Source organism: Clavelina lepadiformis, chromosome 9 (assembly GCF_947623445.1).
Source record: "Clavelina lepadiformis chromosome 9, kaClaLepa1.1, whole genome shotgun sequence".
NCBI lineage: Eukaryota > Metazoa > Chordata > Ascidiacea > Aplousobranchia > Clavelinidae > Clavelina > Clavelina lepadiformis.
The window spans coordinates 14,484,546-14,511,727 of NC_135248.1; the positions used below are offsets into that span (position 1 = coordinate 14,484,546).

General features: G+C 37.2%; 3 protein-coding genes and 1 pseudogene across 4 annotated transcripts; 1 reads left to right on the forward strand and 3 right to left on the reverse strand.

Moving 5' to 3' along the window:
• Window positions 1-606: 606 nt before the first annotated feature.
• Window positions 607-5,778, forward strand: LOC143470498 (adenylate kinase 8-like). Its single transcript, XM_076968668.1, has 12 exons — window positions 607-770; window positions 1,190-1,274; window positions 1,622-1,671; window positions 1,824-1,958; window positions 2,188-2,317; window positions 2,720-2,892; window positions 3,448-3,546; window positions 3,796-3,928; window positions 4,354-4,553; window positions 4,875-4,987; window positions 5,096-5,246; window positions 5,557-5,778. The coding sequence occupies exons 1-12, from the start codon at window positions 687-689 to the stop codon at window positions 5,653-5,655; spliced, it is 1,452 nt and encodes a 483-aa protein (XP_076824783.1). The 5' UTR covers window positions 607-686; the 3' UTR covers window positions 5,656-5,778.
• Window positions 5,779-6,212: 434 nt separating this feature from the next.
• LOC143470296 (structural maintenance of chromosomes protein 1A-like) lies at window positions 6,213-17,554 on the reverse strand. 2 transcript variants are annotated; one of them, XM_076968337.1, is made up of 26 exons: window positions 17,324-17,554; window positions 17,047-17,224; window positions 16,771-16,894; window positions 16,457-16,616; window positions 16,102-16,259; window positions 15,737-15,907; window positions 15,375-15,533; window positions 14,986-15,143; window positions 14,507-14,675; window positions 14,077-14,232; window positions 12,968-13,188; window positions 12,610-12,766; window positions 12,213-12,245; window positions 11,525-11,675; window positions 11,226-11,359; window positions 10,915-11,031; window positions 10,655-10,761; window positions 9,732-9,888; window positions 9,311-9,436; window positions 8,943-9,092; window positions 8,520-8,630; window positions 8,046-8,240; window positions 7,372-7,528; window positions 6,941-7,099; window positions 6,605-6,732; window positions 6,213-6,438 (listed from the first exon to the last, which is right to left on the reverse strand). In XM_076968337.1, the coding sequence occupies exons 1-26, from the start codon at window positions 17,430-17,432 to the stop codon at window positions 6,352-6,354; spliced, it is 3,732 nt and encodes a 1,243-aa protein (XP_076824452.1). In that variant the 5' UTR covers window positions 17,433-17,554; the 3' UTR covers window positions 6,213-6,351. The 2 variants fall into 2 exon arrangements, with proteins under 2 accessions (XP_076824452.1, XP_076824453.1); XM_076968338.1 differs by lacking the exon at window positions 12,213-12,245.
• On the reverse strand, window positions 17,522-20,816 carry LOC143470297 (RNA polymerase-associated protein RTF1 homolog). Its single transcript, XM_076968341.1, has one exon. The coding sequence runs from the start codon at window positions 20,366-20,368 to the stop codon at window positions 18,362-18,364; it is 2,007 nt and encodes a 668-aa protein (XP_076824456.1). The 5' UTR covers window positions 20,369-20,816; the 3' UTR covers window positions 17,522-18,361.
• A 2,390-nt stretch (window positions 20,817-23,206) lies between these two features.
• Window positions 23,207-24,523, reverse strand: LOC143471417 (RNA polymerase-associated protein RTF1 homolog pseudogene; annotated as a pseudogene).
• Window positions 24,524-27,182: the final 2,659 nt, after the last annotated feature.

Sequence of the window (27,182 nt, forward strand, 5' to 3'; positions counted from 1 at the left end):
TTAACACTAAATTAATAAATTACTTGCCCTACAATTGTACAGAAAACTAAGAACTAGGGTAAATTAGTTTTGAAATGTTTAACGATGCTGCATCAGCCAATTAATTGGACAAATAACTTAACATAAAAGAAATCAAATGCTTGATGAGTAATAATAATAAGTCAACTTATAAACTATAAAGCAACAAAACGCCTTAAGAGTTGCATGTACAGTATTCTTAACCAGCTTCTAGTCCTCTGAGGGAGAAGCTAACTTGAAATTATTTTATTCAACCATGTGCTGAAGCACAATAACCTTTCTTAAGCTGAGGGGGAAAAATAAATGATAAAATTTAAACAAGGGTTCTGCCGCGTTCTAGCGGCCACGATTGCAAAGGAAACAAATTGACAATTACCTGTAGACCTTCATTTCATTTAATAAAAGTATATTAACGTAAATATCTAATTTAAAACTGAAATTATAGGATAATAATCGGTCCCAAACATACTTTAAAACTAATTTTGCAACATACTTCCCTTTCATAAAATTTACGTTTTTATAAATAAGATATCTATATTACAGTAACTAATAACAACCGTATAAATCGAGTTCAATTGGTGAGGCAGTGAGGCTAGTAGACGAAGATCGAGTTTTATGGTTATTTTAAATGAAATTAATTTCAAATTTATGTTTAAAATTGTTTAATCATGGATGCCACTAAAAAACCTTTACGGATTCCGCCCGATTTTGGAGTTTATGCAGAAGAACATGGAATATTTGACATGTACAAGGTAAACGATTTGTAATGATACCGATTAATTAAAGTTTCATCCATTGTTTTCAAAATTTAGATAGTTTTAGCTTAAATACCGCCTACTGGAAGTTCATTAAATCAATTTGTTGCCGTGTAAAAGTTACTTCTTTCACTGCAAAACCTGTATCAAACAATAAGGGAGCCATTCCCAGATCAATCTTGGGCATAGTAGTTGCCTATGTAGTCTGTATCTTTGTTAAACAAATTTTCTGTTAACAAAGAATGAAATATTACAGAATAGGCGGAATATAACATAAATTTGATTCATTTTTAATAGTGAACGTGATTAATTTTGTTAATTACTAGTAGCCTATAAGCTATAGGCCTACCGTACAGGTGAATTATAATGTAAGCTACTATATTTGCATTTCTTAATTTTAAAGCCTTTTATCGTAGCGTCTGATGTGTCAATTGATTGTGGACAGGCCAGATGACCCGATTCAGTTCATTATCGACTGGATGAAACGTGACAATAATGATGGTGAGTTTCTTTAGATTTAATTTATTTGACTAGTTATTATTATGATAACTAATTAATTAATTATCATAGTAGGCTATAAAAAATTTTAGTTTGAATACAAACTTCTTGATATGGACAAGCCATGTTTTCTGTGTCAGCTTTCATGTGTCAAAAATAAAAATAAATCCAGCTTGAAACTAATTATAAAGAATTATGAATATGTTGGGATTTTTGATAAGACACAATATTCCTATAGATTACAGAGTAACTATTGAAATATACAATAATCCCTAGTACTTCTGTCCTACTTAAGATATGTTCCACAATTACGACTGCATATACAACATTTAAAATGCATTATTTTGCAGTTTCAAGAATAGCCATGATTGGGCCACCTGCAAGTGGAAAAAGTGGAATTGTAAGCTTCGTGTGTATGTGCTACAAATGTGTGGATTTTGTGCAATTGCGTCAATCAAATTTTACAGATTATTGGTGGTGCTTGACTGCGAAACTTATATGGTTTGTGTCAAACAGAATAGAGAATTAAACATAGACATCATTGTGTTTTAGAGCGCGGCCCTCAGTAAAAAGATCAATTCAGTTCATGTCACAGGAGAAGGATTACTCGATGATGATCTCTCAGACGCGGCTCATGAAGCGAAGAACTACATCAGCAAATCACAGCCTGTGCCTGACACGCTCTGGGTAAGATATGTACTTGAGCTGGATTCAATCTAAGAACTATTCAAGCTACTGATGTTGGTTGAGTCATTCTGGGTTTAGTTGTATTTGATTAAACCATCCGTGAGTTGTATTGGTCTGGAACCACAGAAGACAACATGTATGGTTTATTGACCAAACAAGTACTTGGTCATTCAGGAACCCATCATCATCATCATTGCATCATTTATTTTAAAAATGGGTTATTGTTTAGGTGCAATTAATTAAAGATCGTTTGAAGAGGAAGGACTGCATTAGACGAGGATATGTCCTTGAGGGATTCCCACAAAACAGACAGCAAGCTATTGAACTTCAATCTTTGGGAATAATGCTAAAGCACGTTGGTAGGTTCTTACAAGGAAAAAGCTTCTCTGTTGATAAAATTAAATGTTTGTTTCATCAACAGTTTGTTTAACAATGCACAGATGTATACCCTTAATTGTCCTGAAAAAGATAACTTGGAAATAAAGTTAATTTTATTACCAAAAGAGCATTTTGTTTGTGTGTATAACTTGTTAACATGACTGACGGCAAACACTGATGGCTTCTGCTGTAGGTATAACATTAATATCAACTTCCTGTCCTTAAATCACTAGTTTTTCATTTTCGAATTACTATAGTTACCATAAAATCTGCTGTTGCAAGAAAGAAAAGTTGGCCATCTAAGTCATGCTTGTAATTATTTCCAATTTTCCACTTGAAGTTTTGGTCGCCAAGTTTTCTTTTAATTTTGCGTTTGCTCACAGTTGTACTTGACGCCCCATCCACAATGTTAGTGGAGAGGCAAGCTGGGAAGCGCGTTGACCCAATTACTGGCGACGTCTATCACACAACATTCGATTGGCCGCAAGATTCGACCATACAGGCCCGATTGCTAGAACCTGACGGCATTTCGGAAGTTGAAACAAGGAAAAGATTGGTTGGTATTTTGTGTTCGGATAGTTGCTAGCTTGGTTGCGCCACGTGACCAATTATTCAGGCTCGTGCAACCACACGTACCATGTGACATGAAATAACTTTTTTGTATGAATACCAAACGTTAAAACTTCATTAAGACATTGCCTAATTCGGCTTACAACATGATCCAAACAATGGATAATTGGTTTTGTTTACAAAATAATATTTAAATGGTATTTAAGGTCCCAAATAAATGAATAATAAATGACTTTTGCTCACAGATAGATAGATGAAAGTCACATTTTACAGAAGTTAATAAATTGTTTGATACTGTACAATAGTATTCGTGTTCACTCAATACTTCCACACGGGCGATATTCAGGTTCGATCACGCATCAGCCCTTTTCTAGCTGTAACTACAGCATACTGGATTGATCTTTATAGACTAAACTTATCCCAGGATTAGAAAATATCAGTTAAACCACCTTGAATGAATCAATGCTAAGTCACCCAAAGTCCAAATTGCGAGTTTTGTTTCAGGAAATGCTCACACTCTAATAAAATACCCTTTTCGCAGGCTGAATATTCCCGGCAAATAGATGGAGTGCTGGCATCTTACCCTGACATTCATATGAAAGTGAATGCGGATCAACCAAAAATTGATGTCTTGGCACAGGTAAGTTCCAAGATTCTTTTACCTGTTTCATCCATCTTATTCAACCAATGTACTGTATTTGTTCTTGTACAACCTCAACTCATTAGCTTACATCTCGTAAATTTACCCTCACATTGTCAGATTTAAATTTCATCTGACTATTTAAGCAAGTTTTTGTTTTTGCTTTAATATTAATCTATACTTGATCTCTTTTTATCGTTAATGCCCATTTGGCTTAGATCAGTTTAGGAATGCTCTGTATTGCCACAGGTGTTGAGTTACATAAACATCCAGCAACGATCAGTGGCCCCACACACTCCTCGTGTCCTGCTTATTGGACCGATTGGATGCGGGAAATCAACGATGGCGAAGAGATTGGCAGAAAAATACAAGATAGTCGACGGTAAGTGACAGCACAAATAAGCGATCTCCAAGAAGTTTACAGGTTTAATATTTTGTTTTGGTGTGTGAAATCGACATCATAACATAAATCTGAACACTGACAACAAGTAGACCATTTAGACCAGGAGTTCTCAACCTCGTCACGCAAGTTTTTAATAACAAAGATACCTTCAATAAAATAGACAGACTACACACAATCCGTTGTTGGAAGATTATACACATTCAAACGGATAAATTTGATAGAACAATTGAAACAGTTAGATAAATGGAACCCCTGGCTATACCAAATTTGTCACCGGGGATGAATTTGCCTCAGATTATGCTCTACTGATTTTACCTATGTCAACCTCCGATTAATTCTTTATCCCATAGCGAGTTATCACAAAACTGTTCCCATAGCACTAAAAGCGGAATTTTTTCTGACAGTCTCTTGCGGGACCTTGATAAAGGAACAAATAGCTGGTGAGGCTAAGCTTGGTGAAGCGGTCCGCGAGTATGTGCAAGAAGGCACTCGCGTTCCCAACAACCTCGTTTGTAAGATCGTGGCTGATCGTTTGACCGAGCTTGACGCTTCCACAAAAGGCTGGGTGCTCCACGGCTTTCCCATAACTATGACACAGGCCCAGGTAAGCTACTAACTGTTTATTGAACTTAGTCTGTGTCCTGCTTATACTTGCAGTCAGCGTTTTTTATGACTGTAACGGTCTCTTATCTTTCTCCAACAGTCATTCAAAGTTTAGACTTTTGCACTGACGTCATAAAATTATCTGTTAGTTTTTAACAGCAGCCATCTCTAAAAGTCTCTAAGCGGTCGCTAAAGCCAAACCTTATACACTGCGACACTTTGTTTTGGTAGAATTTCATGTTGCATGAGTTTTTTTGTGTGGTGTTTGGTTAATCGCTATTGGCTTAAAATCTACTCTGAAGACCGTTGGATGTATTTGCAGGGTTTGGCTGATGCTGGACTGCGCCCGAACCGCATTTTCTTCATGGATATTCCTGATGATTGCGTCATTGAGAGACTCTGCTATCGTCTCACGGATCCCATCAGTGGTGAAAGGTAAACGAGGAAGTTGTTCAACTGCCGACCAACTCACGTTCATGAGGAAATACTCCAGGATTGTTGAGTGTCGGTTCTCACTAAATGACCACTGTATCATGTATGCAGGTATCACACACTCTATAATCCTCCACGATCGTCGGATATTAAACAACGTTGCAAACAACATCTGAAAGACTCGGAGGAGTCAGTGCGTCACTATCTCAATGAATACCACAGCTACTCAGAAGAACTAAGCGAGTTCTACTGGGACGACGGGGTGGGTTTTACCACTGTTATTTCTATCATAAAATACGTTAATTGTAGCTAGTGCATAACACCGCGCACAGTTGTCGCTTTCCTTCACCAAACGCATGATCTTATTCAACTAACAAAGCTGTCAGTTTACTAAAAACATACAAACTGGTGAATATTTACACAGTTCATGCCGGTTTATATAGAGAAATTAAAAGTTAATGTTAGGGTACAATCCTATATCCTGCTTTTTTATTACTATATACCGATTATATTATTTACATTTTGTTTGTTTATATCATAATTTAATTATATTTTAACATCTTTGTAACCAGGCTGTGAGGATAAACGCAGACCAAGACCCACAGACTGTTTTTGAATTCATCGAAAGCATTTTGGTAAATCCCTTACCCAAGAAACTTGGGAAAGAATAAACAACATACACGCTCATGATTACGTAATGCGTTCTACAGATAGTGTTTGAGCAATAGTTATTATGTACATTGTTTTGTGTTTTTCGTTGAAATACACCAGTTTCTTTGGCATTATTTCTATATTGGCTACTGTAATATATAATTCCCCCCAGCATTCCGCTTGCGCCTCGGAAATTTGAAACAGCCCACTGCTGAAGTAATCCCCAGGTTAAAATACAACACCAACCCATCATTGGTTAATTCCCACGCTTTCGAACGGATCTAACCCTTTTATAAAGATCTTAGTTTTTGGTGTCTATCGGCTTCTTAAACAAAGACTCCACGATGAATCAAGATTGCTCTGGTATTAAAAGAGTCACCTTCCACAAGGTTTAAAATAGTGCATGGGTTCACAATTTTGAGCTCCGTCTATTAATTCAACAGCTTTATAGTGCGTTGCTTGTATTGAAATGAAAGTAGTTATTTTACACCAGTCCCGTAGCTGCTAGTGATCTACCTAGCTGGCTAGTGATTTTATCATGAGCTAGCCATACAAGGAGTTAGAGACATAACCACACTAGAAGAACAGGCTATTTATTATTAGCACGATAAATTTTGGCAGTGGCCCATCTACGATTAACAAGTAAAACTGCACAACACAAAACTTTGACAACTTTTAACATTTTCAACAAACGATTGTTGCGTCACCATGACGTATTAGATGGCGGTTGTTGCATCACCGACTTCAGGATAACAAGTCAAATCCAGGGTCACAACCTTGCTGGCAATACAGCCATCTACTTGCTGAAGAGCAAAAAAGGAAAATTAAGTCTGTTAAGGACATTTTTAAATCGTTTTTACCAAGTTGCGTTGCAGCCTATTCTATCAATAGCAATGCTGGTACAGGTACTGAAGTGGTCTACTAATGGAGCATGAACCCTTAATTGGTGATCGGCTATCATTATTGTACCTCTGGGTAAATCCCAACCAATGCATCGACTTTGTTGTAGAATTCCTCCTTCAGTGATATCACAATGCATTGAACCTTCTTCGACATTTCTTTGATGTATTCCGCCACCTTGCCGATGTTTGTGTTGTCTTGAAACAAGAAGGAATGAACACAGGTTTCGCATAAAATGAAACCGCGATGTAACAGGCGCACGAGATTACTCTGCGTGTTTGAAACTCAAATTCCGGTTAAAACAGTGATTAACCCAATGATAGCAACAGACGTTGCATTCAGCCATGTAAGTTGCGCACAGCTCATACTTCAAAACACAAAGCACTCCAGTTTGAGTAAACTCACCGAGAGCTGCGTCAATCTCATCGAGTACAAAGAAAGGAGATGGCTGGTAGTCGTGGATGGCGAATACGAGGGCAAGAGCAGCAACTGTCTTTTCCCCACCAGACAAATTATCCATCGGTCGAAATCTCTTTCCAGGAGCAACGCAGTTGTAGGTGGTGCCTGGCGGATAGGGATTTGCATTGGTTAAAGATGCATCTGATTTGTAACTTAGGGTAAGATTTTAAGTTGATTTAAGTAACATGCAATTAGTTTTATGTCAAATATTAAACAAACAATCTTCACTTTTTCCATTGTGGGTAGTTTGACAAGTCTTTAGCCATTAAAATCATGCTTACACATTGTTTGCGTTTATTAAAATCCTTTACTCTGGGCTATAAATTATTACAATTTCAATTTTTCTCAGAATAAGACAGAAAATCAACTTCAGCAACCTTCTAAATAAGGTTCCTCCGGGTTCTCGGGCCCCAGAAATGCTTGAGCACTGTTGTTGCGAGATAATTCCTTGTAAATGTCATCGATCTTTGTTGCAACGTAATCGAAACACTGATTAAAATGCTCGAAGCGTTTTTTCTTGACGATTTCAAAATCCTGGAAAAATATTCACAAATGTCTATTTCAGCCTTTTTTGTTGTAGCAAGTGACTATTCCCCATTGAGGTATGTCAAGAATCAACATGTTTAAAGTAGGAAAATAAGAAGACAAGTAAAAAATTGGTCAAATTCAAATCAGAAGATAGCTTCAGATGACTTTGTTATAAGATGGAAGATTAGGTTTAAAAGGAAACACCAGAGAAGTGTCGAATATATATATGTTTTCAATAAAATAATGCGATTAGGAACAAGCAAAACACTCGCTTCAATATACAATTTGGATTTTAAACACTTTTGACAAATTCACCAAGTAGAGTAAATTATCATAAAAATCACTGAGAATGTGTTAACGAAAACTTGTAAAGTACTGCGATGATCTACAATACATTAACATCAAGGATTGAATTATTGGAATGATCAGCCGTCCAAAATACTACTCAAAAAATGAAAAACATTCTTGTATTTCAAATTTAATTGCGGCCAAAATGAAAACTTTGACATTTATATAATTGTACCTGTTTTGATTTTTTTGCTCGTTTTCTGACGCTGTCGAACTCATCCTTCGACTCATGGTAACGTGTCTTAACCTCATCCAAATGAATAACAGCCTTCATGTTCGGAGCGGCTATCCTCTGAATGGTTGTTGAGAGGTCGTTCATGCGAGACTGGAGTCGGTCGCTCTCACGCTTCACTTCATCCACGTCGAGGTTCTTTTCAATGAAGATGATATAATTGTCAACCAAGAACAAAATTTAGACATGAATGAAACAAAAAGTGTTTTATGAAAAATAAAAATAAATTCAAAACATCAGCATTCACAAACGATACAAACAGCATCGTTTAGTATTGAGTGCCTTCAAATTATACCACTTTGGTTAAATCGTTTATCAACATTGGACGACTTAAAGTGCTTTTAAAACTACAGGTTACGGCTTCTACTGTTATAGCTGTGGCTGTTTCATCAACAAATTCCTTAAAACTAAGATCACCTTTAAATCTTGCGATAGTTTTTTGTATTCAATCTCCATATTTGCCTCTCGTTCATAAACAACATTCGTGCTTTGACTGAGACCCAGGCTTGATTGCTCCGATGTAACGTCCTTTAAATAATGAACAAATTTTGTCCAACATAAGCCCTTCTAGCAGCCTCATATACTTCTAATGTCCTTGAAAATGACATATGAATTTTCATTCCAGTGTAACAACTTAAGGTGCAACGTTTTTGTGTGTGTCATGTGTTTTCAAAGCTATTTTCGAGGAATGAAACAGCGTTTTCAAAGTTGTACAACTACAGCAAAAAACTAGCAGTTGGTTTTTAGAAGTATACTGAGTGATAAAAGTAGACTCTTGTGATGTCTTAGCGGCCGCCGAAGTCAAACTTTTAACAGAAACAGCATCCCCTAAACACGAACCGATTGGTCCATGTCCATGGCGGACCCTTTCTTCATGGGAAGAGAGATGTCCCCCATCTTGCATTGCTGGAGTAGGGAGTGTTTGAGTTCTCGCTTCTGGTCCAACTTCAGCTCTTGCGACGTGATCAACTTTTGGAATTGGGAAACTTCCTAAAAAAATCACACTCTGACAATGGATTCGTGAACTGAAAATGAAGAGTATTGGAAACAGGAATTCTTCATCTTATTTCTAGTGCTGTTTTTCTTATTTTGAATAAATTATGAACAAAATTATGATTCCTGTTAGTTTTTCTATTAAACTAGCAGGTTTGCCCAAGTTTCCTAATTTCATGTTTATCTTTTATATATATTTATTCTTTTTTCCTCACCTTGTTTAATTTGCCTAATTCCTTCCTGATCTCATCAACTTCAGTCGATTTGTCGTCACATTTTCGTCGTTTGTCGATCTTGCTTGTCTTAAACTCCTGCAACTCATCTTCTGTTTCTTGTATCATCTTTCAATTTGCAACAGTGAGTAAGATATTATTAAGATTTAAGACAAAGCTAATTTTTATCATTAACATATGACTGATACACCTTCCAAATAAGGTATTCTACCTAATAATTGTAACCACAATGCAGGAGTTGTGCAAAAAGAACAGAACTCATATGATGGGGCTTAATAAATTGGAAGGGTTTTGAAGTCCTTTCTCATTCGCCAGATGCACGATGGTGACAATTTATCCTGTTGTTTGGTTATAGCATTCTATTTCCCTAACACACAACATCTTCTGCAGCTCAGGTCAGTACCTTGATCGCTTTCCTCTCTTCGCGCTTGTGTTTCTCGATGTTTGTTTCGTCGTTCCTGATCATTTCTCTCCACTTTAGCACGTTCTGCTCAGTATCGAGTGAATTCTCGTACTCAAGTTGGTTCGTTATTCTCGATTTTTGAGTGTCAAACTCCAGTCTACAAAAGCAACCACAATGTAAAGCAACAGAGGAATATATTGATATAAAATTGTTCAACAAACTGTCAAGGATGATAACAACATAATCCAAGCTACATCACCACGTAGCTAATCTGTCTTTCTGTCGATGTATTCTGTGCATTGTCTGCTTTTTATATCACCCAATTACATTGGCCATGCATAAAAAAGTTACGTTTCTTTGTAATTTAAGCACGGAATCACCTGATATTACAAAATGACAGTTGAACTAAATGCCAAAAACTTTTTCCGATTGTCCTGTGTCACTGTAATATCATGCTATGCTCAAAGAGTATTTTGTCTTATGATTTCTTATCATGCATAGTCCAAGCCCAGCAAATGTATTTAATACCAACAATTTAAAAAAAGCTTTTCCTTTGTTGTGAAGATTAATCCTGGTACAAGCAGTCCCTTATACTCATTTAAGTATTTGAATGTTGAATAGAGATGTAAGACTGATCGTGATTCAGTGGGATCGCGTCAATCTGAACCATTTTGTCAGTAAAGCGTTACAGGATAATTGAAGATTTCAAAACAGCAAAAGAAAATAAGAAGCATGAAAATAGGATTTCCTTTTCTCGATAATCATTGCCTGATCACGATAATTTCGGCTAAATGAACTCTGAATTAACCACATCTCACTGTATATCACATCCGGTAGTTGGCCTGACAATTAACATTTTTACACATAACTTCAAGAAAAGCATTCCCATGCTCATGACCTATGACCTAGTGCCCTCATTTCACCTTTTCTTCAGCATTTCTTGTTGCCGTCGAAGCTCACGTTCCTCGTAAACGCGGATGTTGGTGACCCCGATCTGATTGCAGAACGTGCCAAACACCTGGTCCTCAACCTGCCCACAGATAGGTCAGTGAAATTTTTTGCAGTAAAATTGCAAAATAACTCGTATTATGAGATGTTGGTAGCTTCCAACATACTGACAATGGCGGATATGCTTTGTTTGTTAATATTGGTTGACTATGACATCACAGCCACCACAAGATACCTCGTTCATTGACTCCTTGTAGTTATTGATCTCTTGCGATCTTTCCGTCATTCTCTCTTCAATTTCCATGAATCGAGGCTCAAAGTTCTGGAGTTCCATTTCCAGCTGAGTTATTTTCTGTAACAGATAACAAGGTAAAATGCGAGAAGATCTTGAAAATTAATCTTACCCCTGATCCCAACAATGGATGGAGCAGGCATATGTCGACTTCTTATTTTATTACATCGGTATATGCCGGATTAAAGCCAGTTGAATAAGTGTAGTAGGCCAGCTACAACTATGATAACATCTTTTTGATATGCCGCTGATACCTGTATGAAATCTCTCTCATTCCTATTTTCAGTGTTGTCCAGGTCATTCTGTGAATACTTTATGCGATTTTCCAAGCCACCAATTTGACTGATGACATTCTTCAAGTCGGCTTCTTTGCGCTTCTGTTTCATCTCTGGATGAATTAAAATGATCGAAAAATATTGACAAGGTAATGAGTAAACTTATCATGATGCTAATGCCAACATAATTATAAAGGTTTAACAAAACAGCGACGACTGGTATATTACGTGCAATGCATGTCCGTCAAATTTTAAAGCTTTTGACATAAAACACTTACGTTTCTTCAAATCCTCAGTCAATTTTTCCTTTTTAGTTTGAAGTTTGTCCAATTCCTTTTGGTCCCAGCGTTGAGCTTTTTTCATGAGATCCATTGTCCCTCCAGATATGACACCAGATTTTTGAAAGAGTGTTCCATCCAATGCAACCGCCTTTAACATTAGAATACTTTTTACTAACTCTTGATACTAAAAGTGAAGAGTTCATCGAAAATATAATAAAAATATAATTTTTTGACTATTAAGTGTTTGAGCATGGCCAACAGTTACTTTGTTCGTCGACTACAAAAATACAGAACGCAAATGAAAGTCATCTCAAACCACAAAATGTCCGGTCGATCAATACCTAATCGATCACGACAATACACATGCAATTACACATATGACATGTAGTAAATATACATATGATGGGGTGTGTTAGAAGATTTATGCAATCATAAACCCGTATCATAGCAAATATAGCAGGCATAACAGGTGCTAATGTTTTTTCTCAAACATAGAAAATGTGGTAACAACCATCAGATGATGTCAAAAATCAGCATCAGTGATTAGGTAACTTCATACATGCAAAGATGCATGAACAGTCAAATTGGCAATAAAGTACTGTGATTTGATGCAAGCAGTTCATGATTAGTGCAAATGTATTAGTAGTTAATTAATGACACCACCATGCAGAAAGTTACGTTTAACCTGGTTTCTTCTCATAGCTGCCTCTTGATACTCCTAGTGTTTGAAAGAGAATTGGAAACAAAATAATTTCCTAAAACATTTACTATGTAGTTCTACTACCTGTAAAAGTTTGACAGACACAAGCCAGAAAACACATTTTCATGAGACATAGAAGTAAAAAAAGTAGAACAAAATAAAACTAAATGCAATTTAAATTCAAGATAATTAAAGTGTATATAAATTATTATTCAGGAATGGCTCAAGAGCATACGATCAACGTACAAACAGTTAGATAGACACACTTAGTTTATTGAATAACGTCTTACACAGATTTGAAAAAAGAAAATGTCTCAATACATGTATAAAGACTATAAACAAAACCACTATAGCATGTATGCATGCAATTACTAACAGGTACCTTCTGTCTAACTTGGACCTGTCCAAAGGCAACTTTCCGGGCATCATCTGCGCTCTCACAAACAAGGGAGTTGCCGCAGGTGAACTGCAGAGCGCGCTTGATAGCTGGAAGTTCGTATTTTATGACGTCAATTACAAGCCTGACACCGCGTGGTTCCCTATAAATGATATTGTGTGCAGTTTTATTTGTTAATGTCTCGACATGTTTCAGCAGCAAAATTTACTGTCTTAGACGTTGATTTATCCATCACTAAAGCTTCCAGAAGTCAAAGCCTTATGGTACAACAAAAATCATCGGTTATAAAACTACAACGAAAGAAATAGATGCCTGATATTTAGTAGCTCAGTGTGGCACGTACTTTATTTCGCGAAGCTGCTCATTGACTGGTTTCGCTTCGATGTAATCGAGCGGAAGAAAAGTTTCCGGTTCAGCGCACTGCTCCTTCATGTACTGGATGCAGTCGCGTGCGGTCTTCTCCGTGTCGCAGATGACTGCATTCATGTATTTCCCGAGAACTTTGGTGATGGCGATCTTGTATCTGTTGTGGACAGGCTCGCAAAGATCCAAAACTCTCCCATACTGAGCACAAAACAATCGGATGAAACAGCGTATTAACACATATACAGAACACATTGCGAAAATTGCAAAATTGCATTGCAACACATTGCTCTATTTAAACTAAGGCTGCCATAGAAAGACAGCGGTTCCCAAACGGTTTGCCACAAGGCACTATGATGTCACTATGGTGCCACAGTAAGTCGCCACGTGCACTGCAAAGCTCGTCTTTAGACTTCATTCTGCTGCCGAACTAATGGAATTTCGTGGAAGTCTTTAATGAAATTATGACCATTGTATTATGTCATACAAAGGGAAGGATTGCAAGCATTACATCGGTATATATATGGCACACCAGTTCAAGCGAGGTAATTTATCTGAACGTCATTAAGGAGAATTCAAGTCCGGTCAACAATTGAATCGCAAAATCTCAAAATAAAATTTCAGTATTTCGAAAACAACTCGTGACGTAACCATCACAACGTCATATTGCATCAGTACTAAGTGACAGCTGCAACTGGAGGTAAAATTACAACCAGATGCATTATAAAATGTGGTGTAATAATACTTTTTGTTGATGTTTTAATGCACCTTTTACAACTTCTTTTGACTAGGACGCCAGAAAACTTTTACTAAGAAAGCCACACTAAAATTTGTCCTGGGGACACTGCTACACATTATATCTGACCAGAGAATGAATCTGATATCATTCATACCATAAATGCATGATACATTGTTGTACTGACAATAGCAACGAATAATATATGAAGTATTCACAACTGACCAGGTATAACCAGTTGGGCATATCAGGGAAACTAAAGTTTCGAAAAAACATGTTTGACCCCTGATGAACTGTATTTACCACATTACACAATTCTCAAAAGTAATAAAATAAAAGTTTTTCGAACTTACCACTCCGGGAAAGAGCCTTCTTAGAGTCTCAAGTAACTCGACACGGCGCTTTTGACGCGAGCTTTCCGTTCTATCTACTTTCGCATCCCCTTGTGTCCGCATCACCTCTTCGAGCTCGATGTTGATCTGACGGATCCTCTCAAACGACTCTTGTACCTGCACGAAGGAAAGCAAACTAAGTGAAGGTCTAAAATCTTAACTTTTCCAGAGTTATATTGCCTCATAATCATAGAGATTGTTGGTAGTCACAGCAGTGTCAGTTACTACCAAGCGCGTAGTTTGGTTAAATCGACCTGTACTGGGGCTATTTAACGTTTTTAATAAAGTAGGAATAAAATAACTGAAGATTATAAGTTAGGGAAACTTAATGTTTTGGAAATATCTGAAACAAGTAAAACTTTTTTAAAACTTGACGTGTAATATTCATCACCTGCTGTTCAAGTTGCTCTTTTAGTTTCTTGTGCTCAGCCAAAGTCTTCCTGCTTGTCTCGATGTAATCTTTTAACTTTGTCACTCGTGTCGTGGATTCTTCCAGTTCTTTGTCTTTCTGTCTCTTCTGAGCGACTAATTCCCCTCTCTTCCGCTTTTCTGCATCCAACCTGAAATAGAAATCTTATAAAGGCACTGTTCGACACAAATAACACATCTAGTGATTAAGCTTTCCTGTAGGTATATGTGATACCTTATAATAGTGGTTCTTAAACTGGTTGGATCAAACCCCAGAGGTTCAGCGAGTCAATTTCTGGGGTTTGGCAAAAATCAGGACACACAGATGTATATTGTATATGACAAACCTTTCTAATTTTAACGGAGAGTTTTGATAAATGTAAAACTTGCAGGGTTCAATACTTTCAATAAGTTTAAGAAGCAATGCCGTACATGAACCAGAAAATCCAACAGACATCTTACTTTTCCTGATCGTTCTGTTGTTCTCTTTGCAGCTTTTCGATTTCCGTGTTGATAGCAGTGGATCGTTTTGCTGCTTCCTCTTTAAGTTGATTGTATTCACGAATTTGACATTCTTCCAACTCAAAATCACGACCTTGTGTCAGGCTAATTTTTTCCATCTGGCAGAAAAAGAAATTTTTGATACAGAAAGCACAAGCTTTCATCAGTTAAAAGCCTTTCTAAATCAAAAAATATAACTTCAACTGTGCACAAAGATCTTGAGCCTTGATAATACGAAACAGCTCATGATGAAGAAAACACGGCATTAAATTAGAAATATCGACATCGACTGTAATTTTAAGCACTCAATAAAACATTATATTCAACATCAAACATCAACATCATATTACCTCCCCATCATATTCCGAGCGCTTCTCATCAATTTCCTGCAGCTGTTTCTTAAGATCCTCTATCACTTGCATGTGGCTCTCGTGGCGACTCTCCGATGTTTTAAGCGATTTTCGTGCAGATTCGAGTTTCTTCATCACAAAGTTGGTGTTCTCTTTTGCCTGGAAAAGACAAGTGGGAAAACTTAAATCACAACAGCTAAATACACCACCTTTGTGGTATACATGAATTCCAATATAATAAACGAAACAAAAACGCATACATAACACAAAGGTCATATCAAGAAAAACCATTCATTCGTCATTGTTACTTGATGATATCACGCTGTCATAATAACATTACTATGTTTGGTTTTATTTTTCACCTTAATGTAGAGAGGCCTTTTCTTATTGAGTTCAGATTCTTTTTCCTGAATCTTCTTCTCGAGCGCTGATAATTCCCGCATCAGTTTTCCCTGCTCCTGCTTTTTCTTCTTGATCTCCTCTTCGTAACGCTCCTTCTTCTTCGAATGATGACGGATATCTCTGGACTTTGACTGGAAAATAAGTTGAAAATGACGACTCAAATGACCAACTAAAACAGACAAAACTGCAAAAAAATTCGAATTTATTGAAAGTTGATGTAAAGGATGAAGACAATTCTATGATAACTCAGAATGTGTTCAAAGACAAAACAAAATCCTGGAATGCATAAAATCCGCTATCACAAAAACTTCACCAATTCCCGTACATCTATTTCATTTTTCACGCGATCTATGTCCTTGTCGTTGTAAAAAAACTTGAAGAGCATGAGCTGGAGCCGAGAGTTTGCGTAATCTTCATGGAGTTTGCGATATTTTTCTGCCTCGTCCTTCTCTTGTTTTGCCTCTTTACGTTCGGCGGCGATTCCTACAAAATCGCAACATTAGAAGTGATAAGTATTTTATCCTGACAACGATCCTAACAATCCTCGCTCTAATATTTAGCTGCATTGTTGTTCATTGTTCTAAAAAACCCTGCAATTTTTGTGCACACCCGTTTGTTTTTCAATACATTTGCAAATGTCCATCTACATCAAATTCATATTTACTGGAACCACCGAATACCTTTCTTTCTGTGATAGGAATATTGTGTCTCTTGCTCGGATTTTGACATTTCAATCTTGGCTTTGTCATAATCCTCCTTAAACTCGGCCGAGCCGCTGATTTCCTCAAACAGATGAGTTCGCTCCTTGGGATTCTTCATCGCGATGGATTCTACTTGGCCCTGTAGGTAGAGTTTTAGCTTTTTTAGTAACATTATTACACTTTAACACTATTTTGAGAAATTGTGGCAATACGTGCACATCATTTATAAAAATATGAACCATGTATTCTTTTGCACGATCTCTCTATTTTACAAAAAGCTTCAATTTCACTACCTGAAAGACGAGGAAGTTTTTCACTTTGATGAAGATATTAATCTTCTCCATTTCTTTTGTATATTCGGCATGAGAGACAACTTTATCATTGATGCGATGCTCTGCTGATGAACTTTTTATTATCCTGTAGAGGAAACCACATAATTATAAATTCCTAACGTTGATTAGTCATGAAACAGGGCAAGTAGCCCATAAACATGTGCAAGGCAAGAATATTTCGACAGTACGACAACAAGTAAGAATATGTGTGAGACAGGAACACTGCAAAAAGCATACCTAGAAAATTCAGTTTTTTCACCATCTTCATTGCGATAAGTGGCAGAGACCCTGGCTCGATTTGCCACTGGACGATTAATCGGAGCTCCGTGGATTAATTCCGATAATTTCTTTACACGGAGGCTGCTGGTCTTCTCGCCAAGTACAAAGCTTATGGCATCCATGAGATTAGATTTTCCTGGAATAAAAAGGTCAAAGGGAAATTGACAGACAGTATAAATATTTTATGAACCTACAAAATAAACAAATGTAAAAACTACTGTATGTAGCATAGTACCTGAGCCATTTGGTCCAATGATTGCGGTGAACCTTTTGAATGGGATCAGGATCTTTCCTCGGTAGGATTTAAAATTTTCCACTTCGATGCACTCAAGAAATCCACTCATGATTTTGTGGCTTTCAAAATTCTGCTTCAACCAGCTTAGAGTATTAGAGCAGTAAAATGGTTTTACATTATAGGTCACGTGCCTATTAGTCTAACAGAAGAAAATAGCAAGGTATGAAAAAAATTTATTACTAGAACACAAAAATACAACATCAAAATGGACTCGATAAAAGACTTTTTTCTTTGTTATTTCAAGAAGAGCTACCAATAACAAATAGCTACAATTTGTTATCTGGTAGATTATAATCTATGTCTCAATCAACTTGCAAATCTGAAACTTGTCAGGGATGTATGAGAAGTTACAAAATATCAACATTTCACTCACACTAAACAGACAAGTAAACCAACAATAGTGTTATTGTGCAAGTTGGTGAGATTTAACTGACATTGTTGATGAACGGTTAAAATAATTTCCTTACATTTACTGTAGATAAACAATAACCGGACTGGAAAGGTTACGTTAAAAATTGAATTATACGACGACTGCAACAATACGCAGCCCTACTATCGACAAAAGCATTGAAATTAGCATAACGACCAAGACTAACATTCCAATCAAATGACTTGTTGTTATCAAAGTCAAACACTGCAAACTCAATGATTCGTAATTCCACGAACACAAACACGATTTAGCAAAAGCTGATAAGGTCAAGATAAACATGAAAACTATATAATTGTTACACAAAAGTGGTCGATTATATTAATATACCATCTATATTACAACCCAGGTTCTTTTGTGTGACGGAACTTGTAAAGAGTGAGGCAACTTTGTATTTATACCATTGTTGCAATGTTTATTATTATTATGACTGCTTCTACCCAATTTCAACGGAGAACAAATATGCAAATCAGCTCAATAATCAAATCCACATCAAATGTGATGAACAACAATTCAGCCTAAAACAGACAATAATGTCAGTAAAATAAAGTTTATATCAAACCCCTGCGCTTTTTATAATCAGCCAGGTTAAGTGATCGACAAGGGGCGTCCGAAACATTACTCGATGAATTTACTTTGGGTGCGACAAGAGTTCGGTCAGCTGAAGGCATCTGCAAATCTAGTTTTATATCAAAATCGTGCGCATCAAAAAGATCTCCGGTCGCATTACTTGGTTTTGCAGCAGTAGTCAGTTTCTTGCTTAGGTCAGGTGTAAGTTTACTTCCTGACGAACTGGTGCCGTAACGTTTTTCCATTTCTTGCAGAAGTCTTTGCGTTTGCTCTCCATCTTCTGTGTTAGACACGAGAACTGGTTTGCATCTTCTTCTTGTGAATGGGTCGGCCACGGTGTTCCGCAAAGCTTTCCACTCTTCCTTGCAAGCTTTCTCCTTTTGCAAGTTGTCCGATTTGATGCGTTCATTTATGTAAGTTATCCCGGCTATGTTCTCTTGCCGCTGCTTATCTAGGTGAGTGGCGCGCTCCTCCAATTCATCTAACACTTCACCTACACGAGTCACTTCCTCTGTATCGCCTCGAGCTTCGGCCATTTCTTTCTGCTTCATGAGGTTAGTCTTCCTCATTGCATAATTAAACGGAGTCTTTCGGAACCGCCCCTTTTCTTTTATGATGTGATCAATGTCAGTATCGTTGATATTGTACGATTGCGCTTTGTTGATTGCCGCTTGCTTCTTGTCGATGTCATCAAAAGTTGGAAGAGGTTCATCCGCTTCAGCCATGGCTTGCTTCCATTTGAAGAACTCGGAATCCGTAAAGTCAGAGTTGGACACAAATTCAAGCCTAAAGACGCGCTCTTGCTGACCATGTTTCAACCTTAAGCCTTGATTGGTTCGAGTTTTTCCAAGTTGGTAAATTTTGGCAGTTTCAACAACATCGGTTACTTTAGCCACTCGATAAACTGGCCTGCCTTCATGGTTGCCAATTCCAATGCGGACGTAGCATCCCAAAACGGTTTGTTTAAAAAAAGGAAGATGAATCCATTTTTCCAATTTGGATCTTGACAATCGAATAGCTGATAGTTTTTCCTTTCTATCTAAAGGTTGCATTTTAACATTTTCTGCTTCTTCATCTTTATCTGATGTGTCAGCAATTTCTCCATCAGAGTCGGAATCAGAGGAACTAGACACCATCCCGGCAGATCGACTTTTCGATATCGGCATTTCATCATCATCATTATCCTCATCGTCAGAGTAAACGTCGCTGACTTGCAATTTCTTCTCCGCTGCTTTGTTCTTTTTTCGTTCTCTCTCCGCTTTCAAGTCTTCCAAGGTTTTGTTTTCCTTTTTCTTTTCCATATTTCTTCTTCTGTCGGAACGATCCGGCAGGAAGGATGGAGAACTCATGACTGGTGTTTTTGACTTCTTCTTCTTTTTGTGTCTGTCACCTTTCCTTTGCTGCTTTGCGAGTAGAAGCTTCTTCTCAATTTCGAATCGTTTTTGCAAAGCTTCACGCCGTTCTAATCTGTTATAAATTTCCTGCTCACGTTCTTTTTCTGTCATGTTCTCCAATCGGCGACGATCCGTCTCATCTCCAACGAGCTCCGAATCATACCCATCATCAAATCCTTTTCTCAGTGCTTCTTCATCGAATTCATAATCCGAGGCTGAGCCATCGTCAGCTTTAGACTCTCCACTTGATGACAATTCACCATCTTCGTGAGACGAGTCATCACTAAATGAGTTTTCATCTGAATCCAGATTGTCTGGGCTGGAATTTTTCGCTGATTGTTTAGTGTGTTTGCTCCGGCCTCCTTTTTTTAAAGCTTTCTTTCTCCTTGACTCTCCACCCATGCTCCACTCCACATCATCATCAGATGTGTCTGAGTCCGAAGAGTTAGTTGTTGTCGTCTGTATTTTGGGCTTCAATGAAGTGACGCTGTTTTTTTGACGCTTTGCTGCAGACACGTGATCTACTTGAACAAGGTCATCACTGTCACTTTCATCTGAATCAGAAACGACACGGTTCTTCCTTCTTTTGCTCATTTTGTTGGCAAATAAACTCAATACGTCTTCGATACGTCTATATATCCAAGTGCTAAAGTAGTATATATATACTTGTAACAAAAGCTTTTTACCTAGAGTTCAAATAAGTTACAATAAGCTTTTACAAACACGTTCTAATTTTCTTTTGTAACAATTCCTAAATCAAGCGATAAATGTACATCAGGCGCTATTTATTCAAACTTGCAATGAGTATTGAAAAAGTGTTACACAGCAGAGTGTTGTGAATTTTGAAACACAGTGAACTTTAAGCACAAACTTCTTGAAGAATTTGCAAGAGCTAGACTTTATTTATCATCGGACATGTCCGTTATGTTAATCAGAGTTTACTTCAGTGCTTAACTGTAAAGTACGGCAGTTTTAGCCGGAATATCAGGTGTTTAGAAGCAAAACTTCGGTGTTCAGTTGTACCAGGATGCAACTTGTGACTCAAGCATACCCCGCATTTGCGGTAAGAATGGTAGCACTCCTTTTATAACAGAAAACAAAAAAAATGTAAGAACGGCTTTTCTCCCTGCGTGCAATACTCTGTCTGCCACAAAACTTTGGGTGTACTCTTGCCACACTCTGCACTGTGCCTCAGTAGACCTGTTGGAAAGTTCTAAATTCGGACAATAAGCCACCATATTAAAGAAATCAAGGAATCACAAGCAAATTTAATATGTGTGACAATCAACTGTAAAGTCCAGCAGTTTTCCAAAAAAAAAATACGTGATGAGTAAAATATTTGAAGTGTACATTGATAAATCTCAGGCGTGCATACAGGTGCCACACTTTCCACTATGGACGATCAGAAAATGCACAAAGGCTAGTTCCATAACCAGGGCTCGTGCGATGAGTAATCATGGCCGGGTTTAAGTCGGTGAAAAGAATTTTCGGGTTTACCGGTATACAAGTGCACAACCACATAAGTAAACATTTCGCTACAAATACAATCTATGCTTTCTTGCAATCTATCCTAAGTAGCATTTAAAGTCTTTTTGTCGATCCTGTCACCACTAAAGGTGACCTGTATTAAGCGCCGCCAATCTAGGCTAGGCCTAGCCTGGAACATACATTACCAATTTTTTTTTTGGCGGGACGAATGAGTAAAAATCGGAAAATAATGAACAAAAAATCTCTTCCTTAGGCTTGGACGTAGCTAAAAAGCGGAGTTGGTAAATTTTTTGTTATAAAGACATGCAATATGTATTGTAATCGTTGTCTGTTATTGTTTTGGTTACAAACAGTTACTTTCATATAAATTGAATTTTAATGTTTTAAATTAAAAGGTAAATGAATAAAATTATTACAGTACAAACTATTGAAGCGGCTTTTATTGTTTGAAATTTTAGTTCAGCTTTCAAATGTAACAATGAGTCAGTTTACATTCGAAACGTTCACAATTAGAATGTTTGCATCTACTCTGTCTCAGGTATTTTTTGAAGAGGCAGAAATGACAACAAGAGAAAATGGCAGCGCTTAAAAATATCGTTGTAAAACATAATGTGTTAAAAATATTAGAGTTGCCAAAGTTTCTATTCAAATATTTACAACATGTTATTGTGGGTTTAATCATTTTGCAAAGAATATGTCGCAGAGCAATCAAAAGGAATTTTCCAAAACAATTTTTTAATTTTTGAGCCCATACAAAGGGTTAAATCTCTATGAAACATCGCTCCCGTCTGAAAGTAAACAATGTTTTTCGTGGACTTCGTGCAGTATGATTTCAAAATAGCGCTATCACATCAACACTTTCCGTTTTAGATTTATTGTAAAAAATCCACTATGACAACCAAATAACAACTAAATTAATTTGTGAATGTGACTGAGACGTAACAATTACATTTATGAAATTACCGAATTTACCAGAATCGCTGTTGAAAATTCATCTAAATAACCTTCATCACCTAACCTGTGCAATGATAGCACTGCTAATTGTTAAAAAAAATACTCCTTTTAATATTCTTTTGTTAGACAAAACTTGCATACACTGTAGCAACGAATTTTTGTATTCATTTTTTTATTTCAATCATCGATTCTTGTAAAAACAACGCACACAAATATCAGCTCAATAAACACAACAAAAAATTTCATTTGAAACACAATGGCTGTCAGTTTGACAATACACTGTGGCGATCGTGATAATAATTGCAATAACTTATATAATTGGCATTTTGCATAAGTTTTTGTATTTCTCCAGTTAGATAAAATTGAATATTTAGACAGCTGTGTTACACTTGGTAAATTCTGTTATTCAAACAAATTGTATTTCTAACTGACATATTGGACGCAGATATAAGTATTTCAAGTAGCATTGTTTTCACGGCGTAAAGTTTGAGTGTACTTGATGAAACGTTTAGATGACATAGAATGTATGCGATACGTGGTTTTATGGTAGCAATGTAATAATGACATGTCATTTGCTGATTGGCAGAGATAATGATATAAAAGCTTACGCTTGGTTAAAATCCGGGCTGGCGAGTCTCTGCAAGGGCTTGTCTCTTCAGGACTTGCTAGTACTTCTCTCGGTTTTTAGTTTTGGATCTGTTTTACGCTTTGGCTTATTCAGTATTGAATTCAAGTGATAGTTCTATTCAAATGTGGAATGGTGATTAATTGGTTTCGATGTGACAACTTATTCGGACAATATAACAATTAGACTTTATGAAGTTGGTGTTGATTTGAAGAAACATTATAGAGACAGTAAACGCAACGGAGTCAAAGACAATTATCTCGGAGTCTAACAGTAAGACTATAAGACTTTGCTTTAGGCCAACCTTAAAACATCTCCACACCATCATTCCCCATAACACAACGACTTCAACGACAACTTTGTGTTTACGTCAAACCCCTGCGCTTTTTATATTCAGCCAGAGTAAGGGAACGACGTGGTGGGACCGATTCAATACTCAACGGATTTACTTTAGGTGCTTTAGGTTTTGCAGCGGAAATTGGCATCTTTTCTCGGTCGGCCTCGGAGTTTCGAAGAGTTCTCCACTCTTCCTTGTAAGCTTCCATCTTCTGCAGGTTGTCCGATTTAATGCATTCATTTAAGTAAGCGACCCCGAGTAAATGTTCTTGTCTCTTATTATACAGGTAAGTCGCGCGCTCTTCCAAATTGTCTAAGAGTTTAGACAGGCGACTGACTCCATTAGTATCACCCCGAAACCGGGCCATTTCTTTCTGTCTAAGGAGGTCGATCTTCCTCTTTGCATAATTAATCGGAGTCTTTCGGGATCGACTCTTTTCTTTTACGATGCGATCAATATCTGTGTCGGTGATTTTGTATGATTGTGCTTTGTTGATCGCTGCTTGCTTCTTTGTGATGTCATCGAAGCTCGGAAGACGCTCCCCCGCTTTTTCCATCGCTTGCTTCCACTTCAAGAACTCGGAATCCGTAAAATCGGAGTTGGATATGAATTTAAGATTGATGACGTGCGTGTGTTGACCGTGCTTCATTTGGAAACCCAGTTTTGGGTCAACGTTTCCAACCTGGAAAGTTGTGGCATTTTCAACAACATCAACTATTTCTGCCAATCCATAAACCGGTCTGCCTTCTTCTTCGCCTTTCGAAACGCGGACGTAGCATCCCAAAACGGTTTGTTTGAAAAATGGAAGATGGATCCAGTTTTCCAACCTGAATCTTGACAATCGAATAGTTGATAGCTCGTCCATGCTAAGTAAAGGTTGTTTTTTAACATTGTTTGCTCGACCATCTTTGTCTGATGTGTGATGCTGATGTCTCATGCTTGTCTTTGTCTGTTTCACGACAGATCGACTCCTCGACATTGAAGTTTCATCATCATCCGAGTAGACATCACTGGCTTGCAATTTCCTCTTTGCCACTTTGTTCTTCTTTCGTTGTCTTTCAACTTTTAGATTGTCCAGGATTTTGTTTCTTTCTTTATTCTCAATGATTCGTCGTTTATTAGAAGGGTCTGGCTGGGAGGATGAAGAAGAAGAACAAATGATGGATGTATTTGGCATCTTCTTCTTCATCTGTTGGTGTTTTTCTTCTTTCCTTTGTTGCTTTCGAAGTCGAAGCTTCTTCTCGATTTCGAACCGTTTTTGCAAAGTTTCTCGTCGTTCTAATCTGTTGTAAAATTCCTGCTCACGTTCTTTTTCCGTCATGTTCTGCATTCGGCGACCACCCATCGCATCTCCGATCAGATCCGTCAGATCGGTATCGTAACCGTCATAAAATTCTTTTCTGAGTGCTTCTTCATCGCGGGAGTTAGTTGTCGATGTCTGTAATTTGGGTTTCGATGAAGTGATGTCGCTTCTTGGACGCTTTGCTGCAGGACAGTGACGTTCTTGCGCAAAATTGTCCACGTCAGTTTCATTCGACTCAGAAAAGTATTGCAGTATTAATTACTGCAATAAGTTCGAAGAATCTTTGCTGCGTGAAAACTCTGTGAAATTAACCTTACAGACAGACAGAAAGGTTTTTGGCAAGTTAGCATATCATAACTGGCAAAAGATCCATTAATTTGCTCATGTATAGACTTGCATTGATTGATTCCTGCTAATTATGCCATAGCGCCAGTTATTATTAGCAAACCTTTTAGGCCTATCTTCCAGTCACTCATCGAATAAAAAATAAAAATAAAACGACAAAATAATGAAAGGTTTACAGTTTAAAAGCTAAGTAATGTCAGACAAATATTTTGCCAAAAGCGCAAACTAATCTTGCTGCCTACACCAATACGGTTCCTGATTTACATGGAAGCTGCTGTCCTGGCTTCAAATATCAATCGCTTAGTTTTGGGCGAGACAAATGGGCTACAACCAGCAAATGACAGACGAAAAGGTGTTTGTTTGCGGGTTTGAAACTTAAAATTCAACAACAATTTGAAACAATGAAATGAGCAAAATGAAACTAAATAAAAAGTTTAGGAAAAGATTAAGACCAAATTAATAAAGAACACCAATGGGTAAAAATCTAATTCGTGCGTGAAACGAGGCTCATTACTTTAACCACAACACCAACTTTCAACTCAATATCGTTTCCTTTGGCAAATCTATTACTCGTTGCTCACCTTGAATAACTTTCCTTGTCTGGTAAGTTGCTAAGCTACCGTGTAACTATATGTGTGTGCGCTCTGTGTGAGCGGCAGAATAATTTATAGTGTCAGACGTTTACTATTGCAACATAAACAAATGTTATTCACCTGCGTTTAACAGAAGATAAGACGGCGGTGTCCGCAAGGTGTTACCAACAAGTACGGCGATAACGGATAATTACGGCGCATTCGGGAAGGGGTGAAGAACGATTGCATCCGCGCAAGTACAAATAAACTTCGTTCTGAAAACTACTCAAACTACTACTACGATAATACGATGATATTATCACCATACATCTAATCAATTTTAGAATGATGTCCCAACCACGCAATGAAACCTTCGTCAACAAAATTCTCAAAACAACCAGATTAAGCCTTTTGGAGATATGACTCTGCTTCAGCAACGATAAAGACAAATTACTATTTATCGTTACAAAAAATAGACCAATGGTAGAAAATGTGACAACGAGCAGCAAGTGAAAATGCTCATAATTGGATAATTAACCATAAATAATTTTATTGCTCAATTCGAATATCAGCTTGTTTTAGGACAAATTGAATTGAGTTCTTGGTGCATTTCTACGGTTTTTGCTTTTGCAATGCATCGGGTTTGATTTCAATATTTTACATTTTTCTGTTAAATTGTTGTTGTTGTTTCACTGTAATCTGTAACTGTGGTCTCTATATAGCAGCTAAGTTGTACATTTTAGATTCCCACAATTTACACCCGAAAAGTGTGGCACCTCTTCACCAAACCGAAGTAATATCTAAGGTTAAAACGAACAGGACAAGATATCTTACTCTATTTCCCAGTAAAGGAATTTAGAAGAGCTGTTATAAGTGTGACATCACAAAGCAGTTACTTGGTGTCACATTTATAACTTGCTTTTTGTTGATATGCATGAGTTCTAAGTTTAACAACAATAGTTTTTAAACAATGCGTCGCCCGCATAATACTGTCAGTTCGGTTGTTTGTACAACAACTTGGTTACCGTTATCAGCTCTTATATATCGCCGCTATTTTCTTTCCCTTTGTCTTTGCGACTGGACGAAACAAAAGCTTGACATAAAACGGACAGGGGCCGAAAAGAAATTATACAAAATCGATGAGCCTTGAACATCATTTAGAATAGTTTAACCGAAAAAAAAGCTTGACATAAGACGGCAAATTTCCGATACTTTTCAAACGAAACCAATGAAGTAGCCGAAAACGAATTTACACAAGATCAAAGCCTAATCAGCCTTGAACGTAATAGTCTTACAGTTAGTTGTCAAATTGTACCCAAACTGAAATCATTTTTTGCAAATGTCGTATTTCGAATGAGGTTTTTAGCGTAATTAATGTGTCAAACGCATTCTGTGAAAACTATAACAGATGTGCTGTGATCGTTGGCGCCACCTTAGTTCAACGTGGAATGTTATTTGCGTGCGGTTGGTGATTAGTTCTCTTGCCTTTGTGTTTTTTGGAGCTAATTGAACTTGATATCCTATTTACGCCATGTGTGGCCGACCCAGCACACAGTCATAGCAAAATGTGGCGTACAGTTGCATTGTTTACTGTAAAAACTTGAAATTTCGTGAATTTTCCTGAACAATGTTCAGCTATCTGTCCATGTTTGTTTAATAAAGTTGGATATTTGTAATTTTTGAGATATTGTGATATTTTCATAATTTTGCTCTCTCTCCGCATTGAAGCGTATCTAACTTAACCGCACAGCGGGGGGCAAACTTCTAGAAATGTATCATTTGTA

Excerpts from the sequence above, each read along its gene's own strand:
- LOC143470498 (XM_076968668.1), top strand. The coding sequence starts at position 687 with ATGGATGCCACTAAAAAACCTTTACGGATTCCGCCCGATTTTGGAGTT. Across the intron at positions 771-1,189 it reads GAATATTTGACATGTACAAG|CGTCTGATGTGTCAATTGAT; the intron begins GTAAACGATTTG and ends CTTTTATCGTAG. Across the intron at positions 5,247-5,556 it reads AGTTCTACTGGGACGACGGG|GCTGTGAGGATAAACGCAGA; the intron begins GTGGGTTTTACC and ends CTTTGTAACCAG.
- LOC143470296 (XM_076968337.1), bottom strand. The coding sequence starts at position 17,432 with ATGAGTGGATTTCTTGAGTGCATCGAAGTGGAAAATTTTAAATCCTAC. Across the intron at positions 16,895-17,046 it reads GAAAAAACTGAATTTTCTAG|GATAATAAAAAGTTCATCAG; the intron begins GTATGCTTTTTG and ends TTTCCTCTACAG. Across the intron at positions 15,144-15,374 it reads GCTCGGAATATGATGGGGAG|ATGGAAAAAATTAGCCTGAC; the intron begins GTAATATGATGT and ends TTTTTCTGCCAG.
- LOC143470297 (XM_076968341.1), bottom strand. The coding sequence starts at position 20,368 with ATGAGCAAAAGAAGGAAGAACCGTGTCGTTTCTGATTCAGATGAAAGT.